We start from the raw sequence: 12,455 nt of genomic DNA, 5'->3' as shown, positions 1-12,455 counted from the left end.
CATGTATAATTCTACATCACACAATGACTGCATTCTGAATAGCTGCCATTAAGTGTGAACTCCTTCAGGTGATGCTCTGCATTTTTGCATGTAACCAAGTAGCAAGCAGAAAGCAACATAAGGTAATTATACCTGTTGCAATCCTTCTGTACCATAAGCTGCCCTCATTTCTTCTAGCTCTCTGTTTAGCTCTTCAATCTCTTGTTGTTTCCCAGCCAATTCATTCTCCATCACCTCTAGCTGCATGTGAGAGTGCTGCATTCCACGCTCAGAACAAATCTCTCCAACTCCAAATTCTTCTTCCTAAATCAATCCAAGTTTCTTAACATGCCATTTTTTATGCTTTATCACAGTAAGTAAATTCACATATCAAATTCTGTAGCAAATGTCACGTTAGAAAGTTAACATACAATACAGCATCGAAGATCTTATTGCCATGGTAACCTTCTTTGTTAGTATAATTCACACCTCAAAAGCACTAACATAAAGCATTTCTGCAAGTTCTGCTTTATAATCTTAGCTTTAATACAAGTAGTAAATTGTTTTGCATTTCAAGTTTAATGATACACTATATTAATATATAACAAACAACACAGATGCAGAGCACAGCATGCAAAAGAAAATATTAGTCAGCAACATAGTTTTTGTTCAAAACAAATTCTTAGAGGTTTTTAGTATTCATCATTAGTATTATGATTCAATTTGCAATACTGTACCCTGATTAAGTCTGCAGATACAGCTGTTCTTGTCACAAAACTGCAACCATTTACCTGTATAAAAACAATTTCTAAATACATTATTACTTGAAATAAAGCTTGATTTCTATTTTCAATTCATTTGAATCTTATGTGATGATTCCTGCAGACCCACGGGAATTTTTATGCTACACAAATGTATTTAATTTGAAATACAAAACAGCTTTATATACACTAAATTGAATCAAAGTAAGCATAGGTGATAGGTAAAATACACAAAATTGAAAAAAAAAAAAGAATCTACTGCCTAAAACCAAAAACCTTACTGTGAATTTAAACATCTAGAGAAAACAAAAGAATTCAGATTTAAAGGTCAATGCAAAGCTTTATACTTTAAATGATTAAAATGCAGTAGTACTGCATTTTAATCATTTAAAGTTTAATATTTCTATATAATACTAAACAAAGTTATGCTTTCTAAAAGACAGTAATACACCTTAAGATTTATTGTTTCTGAAAGTCACCTATCTCTCTATAGTAGATTAAAGGCAGTATCACAGACTCTCCTCCTCAATTTGAAGGAATTTCTTAAGACTGAAAAATCAGAGTAGAAATTATACATTTAACGGAAGACATCTGGAAAAAAAAATTCCTTTCACTCACCTAGCACTGCAAACCCTTTCAGCCTCTATGAGAATTTTGGTTCTACAGACTGTGCAAATCAATAATGACGAATATCCAAAAGGCAAGCACAAGCCAAAGTAGCAGTTATAGGTCAAAAAAAAAAAAAATTCCAAGTGAAAAGAATACGCTGTGTACTTGTGAAGAACCACAAAATAGATAGGCAGGCTATCTGTTTTAAAACAGCAGATCGGTGTTTCAAAATGAGAAAGCAAGAACAGCTCTATTTCCCCTCAGAGCTGTTTATTACATCATAGCCTGAAACAAAAATAATGGTACTAGAGATGGAAAAGCATCATAGCATTTCAGATCCAAATACTATGTTTACCTCAAAAAAATGAAGCTATATTGCTCAGACATCTAGATCAGGGCTTTTTTACAAAGGACTATTATGCCTGAGCAAATCAGTAAGTTACCTGACATTGAAGTACACTGTTACAAATGGGATCAATATAGTCATTGAGTTTGTATTAAGGGAATGAATAAATCTGCATTAGACAAGAATTTGCAGAGCTGACACAGGGCCCTTTCAATTTCTGACTTCCTCAGTGAAAAGGAAGACACAGAGAGATTACTACCTTATTTTAGAAAGAATAAAGGAAACGGCAGCAAACAGCAGTCCAAGCAACTCATAGAGGCACTGCACAACGTTTTGTGTATTGCCAGATGTTCACTCTACATTCAGACATACAAATGTCTGCACAGCGCTGGCACCAATGTCTTTATTCAGATTTTGGCTCACGTCCCAGATTAATAACACTAGTAGTTTAACAGAAACTCTATTATGAAATACTTCTTTTCCTTTTTTAACTCTATTAATTAAGCCTAAATAAAATTAAAGATGTCGTCTATGATTCTTGTAATCTATCACAGTGGACATGCTTCTCTTCCTATGAATCATTTCTGTGTGCAAAAATCAAAGACTCTTAAGATTCTTTATAACAAAAGCTACTAGGAAAGACATAAAAGACTTATCTCATTAGATGTACCAGACTCCTTAGCAGCTGAAATTTCTACAAAAGGCCTTTTACTTATAAAAGGGATTTGCTATACACATTCAAAACAACTGTCTGGAACTACAGAAATCCCGCCTTATTTCGTAGAAGCCTAGCTCTTCGACATCACAGAAGTGAACCACAATAACACCGTAGTCCATGTTGTTTCTCATCTGATACCTTCTCCTTTCAAATGCCTTATGCCTTCTGGTAAAGTCCAAATTGAAGCATGACAAGACAACAAACCGCACTGTAATCTATGGAAAACGCAGTCAGACCCCCACAGCAGGGTGCTACGCTGATGGGAGCCTCACAAGCAGCCTGGCAGCTTCTGGCATGACAGAAATTCTGCTGTGTCAGAGTAGGCAGACAGTTTGGGCTTAGTTATTAGCTTCAAAATATCTTAATGTAAAATTATTTTTTCATCCACCTGCAACATATGAAGTCCAGATACCAACTTCAGTGTTAACAGATATCAACACGAGGCCTATTGGAGTTCTGGGTTTTGTCTCACGGCCCCAGTAGTTTACCCATACAGAGATCTTCTGCAAGCTCATAAATACTATTGATGTAGATTCTTATAATTTCTTCTTTCAAAGCTTTGCAGTTCACCTTTAACGCTGAAATGTCCTTATGCATAGCATTTTAAGATAATGGAAACAAGGAGTGACAAGAGCTCTGGATATAATTGCATAAACAAAAAACCACACAGTAAGAAAAAATTAAATTTTACAACACATTATCTACACAGGAGCAACTGTTTTGGTCAACAAAAGACATGAAAGGTGAAGTTAAATGAAGTTTTTGGAAGTCCCTCACAGGATGTTCTGTCTGATTTTTCTTCCTTGCTTGTATTTTCAAAACAATTCACAGAAATAGTATTTATTAATATAAGGTAAAATATAATTTGCAGTCTATTGACTAAAAATAAAGATATAATTTATATTACATCAGTAAATACATATCCTAAAGGGAAACAAAAGGAATCTTCTTCCAGAGAAACACAAAGAAAACCAACTTCCACCACTAAATTAAGGCAGTGATTCAGGATAATTGCCACCAGAGGTCAGGATTAAATTTAATAAATTGCTGTACTCCTTTTTATGTTCTTTAGACCCTGGAAGACCTGAAATTATACCATAGAAATAGCAGTAATAATATATGTGTAACTACTTATAATATTAATGCCAGTACTACAGAAATTTCTCTTTTTAAATAGAAAATTCATGCTCAGCATAAATCAATACACACTGTTGAATTACTGAAAAATGTAGAAAATACCTTAATGCATGAAAAGAACCTATTACAGACTGGCAAGCGGACTTCTGATTTTAAAAGTGATTTGATTTGGTAGTAGAAACATACAGAAGTATCTGGAATGGATTAACAATTTTACCTCATGTTCTCATGTTTTTCCTCCTTTTCTTTTACAGCTCAGACATCGGATTTCTTCACAAAAATTAATACTTAGACCTCCAATACTGCTTGTCAATGTTCTTAGCTTCTCCTCAATTTTCTAGTTATGTCACAACTGACTATATGAAACTTAGTTAAAATTAGCAATTATGGCAACTTGAGAAAATTAATTTCAGGGGTTTTTTGTTTGTTTGTTTTTATAGTCCATAAACAAAAACCATTTTTAGTTTGTGATTAAAATAATTACAATCATATAAAATAAGTAGGGTTAATAACTTCTGAAGGATAATAACTGATGGCTTTTTAAAATATCATGCCTTAATGTATTTCCTGTATATTAACAGAACACAACAGAAGATTTCTTTATCTAGTGGTTAAGGTTGTGGTATAGAATTTCATTAACATTTCCAAAAAACCAAGAACTTTATAGACTTCATTTCAGAGGTACACTTTGCAAATTGAGAAAGAGTCAATAAGAGGGAAAAAAAAAAAAAAATGTTCCACATTGCAGGTGGAACAGTCTTTCAGTTATGCCACAAAATTGAGGCATGTGGAAAATATATGGGGACAACTTTACCTTATGCAGCTATAAAAAACAACAACAAAAAAATTCAAATTGTTGGAAAAAGCCTAACTTCCCTTAGTTCTGAGTTTAGACCATAACCTCAAACAGCTAATCACTACTATAATTTAAGACTATGCAGGCAGTCTCACTCTTGCTCAAACTGAATCATTTGTCACAAAGGGCAAGCTGGTCATAAGAAGGATTTATCAGTGTTCAGTTTGGCTTCTACCTTTGGTAGTGTAGGTACTTAGAGAGGTGGCAAAACAAAACTGAACAAGAGACTGTATTTACAATAAAATTCCTTCAAGACAAGAATTCTCATATAAAGATTCCCTGGTTCCTTAAGTTTTGCTCAAACAACTGTATTGGCTTATAACTGTGTGTCTGATAAGTCCCCCAAAGAGGGAAATACATATCACTGGATTTCATCCAATTCCTCAAGAAAAGGAGCTGAAGAATTAAAAACATTTGACTGCACTGCAATGAAACAAAGGATGACCTATTTCATTTATTATGACCTATTTCACTTTGAAGCATGACAGCCTTGATTTCAACATAGTTTCTGACAAAAATCACTAAAAAGAACACAGATATTCTAAAGAACGAGAGAAAAGAAGGATCAACAGGTCTGTGTTTCTACAAATGTGTGGTTCCTTAGCACTCTGAAAAGAAGGTCAAGTATCTGAAAAAAAGGTAGGCTCCAGATTTCACACAACTTCATAATTACACTGCTACAGACAAAATCTAACTTATTCTCATCTTCTTCAACTAAAAAGATCGCTTTATTTACAGGGTGGCCATGAATGTAAGTAGAGCTTTTAATAAGAAAAGTAACATCAAAATGACATGAAACATATTGAAAATTCAGTTCTTAAAATATACGCATTCCTAAAGGTATTGTTTCCTCATTGCAGATACCAATCAATTGTAATGAACTGGAATTAAAAAGAGCTTACCAAGGCAGCAACTCTCCCCACTTGAGTTTGTTCTTCACCAGACTCAGTCTCATGTTACTATTGGTAAGTTTTGTGTGGCCTACAGTATTAGGTCTTAGAAAATAACTCTTGGCTTAAAAAGTCTTTTTGCAAGAATGAGAATAAGAAGTGCCTAGAAATGCATCTGTCGTTGTATTTTTGAGGAAATCTGCAGTTTTGAGGAAACCGCAACTTTTAAAAAGGCTCACTGAGAAGGCAGCCTGGCTGTAATTTTGTTGTCTTTAGTATCTCAAAAATTGCTCCCTAATATACTCTGTAGGCACCTACAGAAATCCTTGCAGAATGAAGCAGGCTAAAATTAAGTGTTTAGATGTGAAAGTTCATTTTAAAACAAGAGCTTTGAATTCAGCTGATAGAAACAACAAAACACTAAAAATCACAACATATCCACAATTATTATGAGGCATTATGTCAGATCTTTTTTTGTATTCTCTCTCCTTGTGCAAAGATGTGTTTTCTTCTGCTCTTGCAAATTAGTCTCCAACACCGCTTCCTACCACCTCAGAAGTGATCAAAATTTCTTGGTCATATTTGATTATATAAATATAAAATCTCTCACTTGTAAAGATACATGAACAGCAATGCTGTTGTCAACTGTTTTCAAGGGTTCATTCTTCACATACTTCATATTCTATTTAATAGTAATCACATACCATGGTGATGCATATTCTAAAAAGGTGCAGTAAGGTCATAGCAGTTGTTCAAAAGTGTATTTGCTACAGTCTCAATGGCACACTGTGTGCACGTGCTGCCCTATCATGTTGCCATACATAAAGCAAACTCAGATTCTTTTTGTTCTTTGCTACTTCAATTCCTTGGACAAAATAAATCACATTTTACCTATGAAAAATATTGAATCTTTAAACTGATTTTTTCCAAGGAAGAGTTTGCTTTAACCCCTTTCACCTACTCCTCCACAAAACCCCTTTTTCTTTCTTTCATTTACAGCACACCACAGCAGCTGGACCGAATTTTCCATTCCAAAAGAGCTAGTCTCAGGTCGTTGGTTTTGTTTTTGTTTTTTTTTTTAATTTGCATCACAAAAAACATGCCATAAGAATGATCACAATTGATGAGATCACAATTGATTCAATATTCTGTTATTTGAATGTAGCCAGTAATGAATGTGACGGGACATTTTCCCTGTACTCCCAAGTGCCTTCTCCCAACACACTAGAAGAAAGGGAAGGTGCTTATAAATAAGGACAGGAGGAAGAAGTGGGAGAGAAAGAGTCAAACAGGGGAAAAGAGGGACAGGAAAATAATACAACTAAAAAGGCTGAGAGGAAACTATAACTGGGATTTGATGAGAGAAGCTGGAATGAAAAACTACTGCTTTCATCTAGGACAAGCTGACCTGAACATTACAAGGACCCCAACATAAGAAGAGAGACTAAAGGGGAAGAGGTTTTCAAAAGGAAAGGGATTAAGAAAAAATATTACAAGAAAAAAAAGAAGGAAAAACAATGCTTAGACAAAGCTACAAAGGCTGGGAAAGAAACTGGGCTTTGGAATGACTGAGGAAGGAAAAGGAAGAATAGAAACAGGCTGAAAAGCCTGTAAGACTGAACTAAGAAACCAAGCAAGGGGAAAAAAAGGATGGGCAAAGGAAGGTGAAAAGATTGACAGGAGCTATTACAGAGAATGGAAGAATTTACAAAACACCAGGGGATAGAAAACAGACACAGAGTTGATCAAGAGAATAGGCTGGAAGAAGGAGCAAGTGAAGACAGAGCATTTAAGTTGGGAAAGAAAATCCTTCTAGTTTTCATGTGGGCATGTCTAGACTGCCCACTGTGGTAATGATTTTACTTTTGCACCATGCAGTGCGACAGGTCAGGAATACCTTGTCTGGTCTGTATATTCCCTTAGGCTTCACAACAAGCAGCTATAATACTAGTATAGAACAAATACTTATTCTAAGGTATAGTAATTGTCTCTTACAAAAGGCTAAACCAAGAGAGAAACAAAGTAATCTAGATCAAATTCACTTCAGCAAGAGAGACAATTTCTTCATCCCCTCTTACTCCTTGCCAAGCTTAAGATTCTGGGGTGTGTTTTGCAGAAGCATTTAGTACAGTGATCCGCAAAACAAAACCCAGATTACCACTACAGAGAGCAATTGTTTGAGACATGGAAAATTACACTTTTAAAGTAGAAACAATATTTACTGTACTCAGATATTCCATGGCTATGTCTTGCAAGCATGTTCTTGACCCACATTTATGCACGAGATTGTTACGTTTGTAAGGATTAAACTGTTTTATTCGGCAAGACCAAAGTTCCATATATGCTACTACCCTTCAACATGACAGACATGAGTAGTAAATGACAATGTATGGTGGGTTGACCCCAGCCAGCAGTTAAGCCCTCCTCACAGTCACCCACTCCCCCACCAGTGGGATGGAGGAGAGAATCAGAAGGGCAAAAGCAAGAAAAATTCGTGGGCTGAGATAAAGACAGCTTAGTAAGTGAAAGAAAAACAAAACAAAATCCCCAAACAACAAGCGATGCAAAGGCAATCACTCACCACCTCCCACCAGCAGACTGTCACCTAGCCAGCCACTGAGCAACAGCTGCTTTGAAACTCATTAAACCATAATCAACTTGCTAAATAGTTTCCCACAATTAGTAGGAATTATGCACAGCCACAACTCCAATGGCAACACAAAGCATTAATACAACTGTAATGATGACATTGTTACAACAGTTCATATATCTACTGCATTATTGATTATAGTAGCCAACCCATCATGTCGTTGACATAATGCTTGCATAACAGTACAGTAATCATACCAGTAATGACATGCAACATCTTTTGCCTATTATGTCTGCTCTTTTCTTTCCTTCTCTTTTTGAAAAACAATGCAGAGCGCTGCAGTAAACATGTAAAAGAAAAAGCTGAAGGAAAAGTTAGGAAAAGCATTACTTCAGTCTTACCTCAGAACTGTAATCTTCTACTGTGGTGGAAATTTCACTTTCCGGCTAAAATAAAATATTAAAAGATTTACAATTATAGCACTTTAAAAATACTAAACAAGACATCTTCCGTCTGTTTCTGAGAATGTAGATGGCATTTGAAAATATTAAGGTATACATTAATTTGATTAGAATATATATATATACACAATAAAGGTGACCTTCAGTTCCTTGAAATCCCAGCTTTAAAAAAGAAAAAGTTAAAAAGTTACTTACCTGTTCAACTGTGATAATGGAAACATTAGAAACAAAGTCATCTAATGAAAATACAACCTACAGCTACAAAATTACATTTTGGAAATATAATTTTTATATTTTTTTTTTATATATATAAAAGTAAGTAAGAAGTACCAAGAAAAGGACTTTTCTCTGATAGATCAATTTTACCTAATTACGAACTTTGTTGGCTTAAGAACATAATCATATACAGAAAGTCATTTTCATACATGCAAGACTTTTGATGTTGACTAGAATTATAAAACAAACACTCATCTCGTCTTCTGCTTCATCTTCCATGGAAACCAAGGAAAGGTAAAAATGATCAGGAAGAACAAGGACAAAGACTCAAATCTTGTGATCTAATGAATCACAGCAATTAAAGAACCAAAGCCTTAACAAATTGAGCATAAACAAGCCATGAGAGATGCTTGAATTAAATATAGAGTATCTTGATGAACTACATATAACATATCAAGTTCGGGAATCAAGGTATTAGTAAGAAACTATGCAAAATATTCAAATTATCTACATAAGGTGCGCTACTGGGGAATAAGTAAGTACCTTCTTGAACTTGAAAAGTGTAGTTTTGAGTTAAAACTACTTAAGCAATAATGAAGAACACATAATAGGCTTTTTCAAAATTCACTTAACGCGTTAGCCAGGCTCACATTAAATTAGTCTACATTTTACATTGAATTTTGTCAGGCTTATTTTCAAGGAAAATAGTCAGTTTTGCGTCAGTAGACATAAGTAAAATTTGGAACTGACAACTGTGCTTTGGTTTGTACTTTTTTTTTTTTTTTTAAAGAAATCTGCCACTCAAACCTACTGGAGCTCTGCAGTTTTCACAATCCAAACATCATAGATTCTACATATTCTAAATCCAATATGTAGCTCCACAATGTAATTAACCTAAAGAAAGGGTATTATTTTATGTACAGAGTGCACAAAACAAAATATGAATGGGAAAGCTAGAATTCATACAGTGCATATGATTTTAAAAATTAAAAAGGTTCCCCTTAATAAGCCACAAACTGAAACAAAATTATGTTTTAAAACTATAGGGTAACAAAAGTGTTTCTGCTGTGGAATACATAATTAGTAGTTAACAACACTTATTTTTTATATAAATATATTTTTTTAGTCATATTGTATATACTTATGCATATACACACATACAAATTTTACATGTTGTTTGTAGTCTATGTCCTTGATCTAGGACAAAGTCCTCTGGAAAAAATAAAGTCAGGGAAAATCACATTGTTATTTATTTTCATAATACATATAATAAATATATGGCCATATCATCCTACAATTTTTCATGGTTTGCTCCAATTCAGAAGATTTTACAAAGAAAGGTTAGAAATATTTCTATAGAAGCTTAGAAATATTCCTAAAATTTTACATATTTAATTAGATCTAACAAATCTTGAAGTTCATTATATAGTGCATGAAACACAGGCACCTGTACACTCAAAACCGAGGACAAGTAGTCTGGCTTCTTATATAGTTTTTCCTTGTAATGCTTTTGAATTATATAAACAGCCCCTTCTTTATAAGAAAGATGATAAACTAATGCTTAGATCCTGGGACAAGCTCAAACTTAGTAGATAATCATAGTAAAAGGCAAAGGACTCGTAGACTGATGCTTAGGCTAGAGTGAGAAAATACGAATTTTCAAAGGAGTATAATTACTGAAAATAATTATCTAATTTTTATGGTAATTTGGCCATATATGAGAGTTTTTAAAAAATAATATATTGCCAGTCCTTTCTGAATAGCAATCTAAATTTTTAAAATCTAAAATAATGTTAAAAAAATTATCAAAAACCGTATAGTGCTCCATCAGTTTAGATGTGTAATATCTGTTAGTAGCATAAATAATCCTTCTAAACTATCTGCTTCAATCCTGCACCTAGATAATTTTTTGGCTGTTAAGAGCAAGCAATTTTACCAAGGGATTTAGTGAAGATAAGTACAGAAAGATGGCCAAATGAACTCAAGTTAAAGGGATCTGTCTTCCGTACTGAGGGTTCATGCAAACCTTGCTAAAAATCAGCTAAAAAGACTTAAAACCTATGAGCTCACACATTAGACTCCAACACTGTAAGACTTAATGCTGTTCTTTTGCTGTCAGAACCAATAGCACTACAAGTAATCAACATGTGATGGGCACTCATGTTGCCCTCCAAGCAGCTATGTTCTGTTTTTAAGACTCTGCATGCTTCAATTCCTCTTTGGTCAACAGAAGTAATTAGGTTTTACACAGCTCATCTGTCTGAACAATAGAGGTTCAGTTTAAGAGGAAATACTTCCAAAAAATCATATATACACAAACTATTAGCAACACAACAACTTTTGACGGGATAATGTCAACAAAGCTATTCATCAGTTCTCTCAATACTTTATAGAATTTAAATAGGTTTGTAACTCTGGCTTCAGGCTGTTAGTTTGCATGTTTTCTACCACCTATGCCTGACAGCATTTTCTTACTACAAACAGCTATTCTCTTCTGGCAAGGCAGTTTAATTCTGTATTTAATATTTTCTTCACTGACAATGTGGTTGATAGTTAAAATACACTGAATAGACATCTCAAAGACTCTTTATAGGCAACTGTCTCCAACAACTCTGCAGGTACTACCTTTAACAATAACACTTAAGTATTCAGAAAATTAAAAACACTTTCATCTGTATACATTCTTCAGAGGAAATACTGCAAGATGTTACCAAAAAAAGGGAGTAATCAGCCTGTGGAACACAGGAGGTCCATTTCAGAGTAACTTATTTCTGTATGCAGTTAAGCATTGCTAGAAGTCACATTCTTTGGCATTGGATGCCCAACATTATCAACGGATTCACGAAAGAACTCACATATGAAATTGGTCATGAGAACTGAAAAGTGATTTTTATTTTTCATTAGAAAACTTTCATAGGTGACAATGAAATATTTAGCAAGAACGGATAGCCAGTACTAAACTACTGCAATTACAATGGATTAAAGTATTAAAGGGCAAGAACAAGACTGAGTATTCATTGAACAGAATTCTACCTGATGTGAATTACTGACTTTTTAATGACCTCAGTGTAAACTGTTACAAAAATGTAACTACAAAATTCTGGATTCATTCTTGAACACGAATTAGCCTGTAGTAGAAGCAAAACCAAGTTCATTTTAGTTTGGACAGTTTTCACACGGGTCCCTAGTCATCCATAGATGACCATAATCTGAGTAAAACTACTTAAGAGAAGCATGACTAGGAAGGGAGGCAAAGAGAATGTAAGGTGAAAATCGCAGTCACGAAACACTCTCTTTAGGTCATCCTGAACTTTATGGGTCTTTAATACTTGTAGAACATTCAGAATATCAAGTGCTATTCTTATATATTGCCTCGCCATGCCCTTCTTAGTTCCTAATCTGAAAACCATTCCATTCAAAGGAATGTATTCCCTGGTAATTTATAAAGCAAACCAATTTACTACAATCAGATTTAAATTGATAACATATTAGTGGAGCTAAATCATTGCAAAATCTGAATATAATCTGCAGCAAGGTATCCCACCCCTCAGTGTATAAATTTCCTGTATCAGAAAACACTATCAACAGAGAGGTAACATAAGTATTTAATTAGGTTTCTATTCTTTGGTAATATGGCCTTAAAAATGTTTAATCTAAAATTAAATACTCTGTAAATCTGTAAAGACCATTCTTCAATACACAGAATTTCCATATCAATATAGCTATGATATATCAATATTTAGAGAGAGAAAGGAAGACATCATACCAGAGATTGTCTTATGCAAAGAAAATTGGCAAGATATCCTGGCAATCTTTTGGCTAGATGGTGAATGGAAAAATGACTGGCTTCAGTCAGAACCATATGCTGCTGAGAAGCTACTATCTTCTCTCA

General features: G+C 34.1%; 1 protein-coding gene across 6 annotated transcripts in view; it reads right to left on the bottom strand.

Annotated features, from left to right (window-relative positions):
- Window positions 1-12,455, bottom strand: part of AKAP9 (A-kinase anchoring protein 9) — a 118,075-nt gene that overhangs the window by 79,343 nt on the left and 26,277 nt on the right. For 4 of the 6 annotated variants that reach the window (XM_086742284.1, XM_086742286.1, XM_086742288.1 and 1 more), the window contains exons 3-5: window positions 8,288-8,332; window positions 717-770; window positions 133-303 (exon numbers count right to left, since the gene is read on the bottom strand). In XM_086742284.1, the coding sequence (XP_086598410.1) occupies window positions 133-303; window positions 717-770; window positions 8,288-8,332 (270 nt within the window). The remainder of the gene's footprint in view (window positions 1-132; window positions 304-716; window positions 771-8,287; window positions 8,333-12,455) is intronic. The other 2 variants (XM_086742287.1, XM_086742289.1) reach the window with 2 other exon arrangements.

Source organism: Chlamydotis macqueenii, chromosome 2 (genome assembly GCF_036417535.1).
Source record: "Chlamydotis macqueenii isolate bChlMac1 chromosome 2, bChlMac1.mat, whole genome shotgun sequence".
Lineage (NCBI taxonomy): Eukaryota > Metazoa > Chordata > Aves > Otidiformes > Otididae > Chlamydotis > Chlamydotis macqueenii.
The sequence above is the reverse complement of the archived record's forward strand: the minus strand, read 5'-3'. Positions and strand labels throughout refer to the sequence as shown.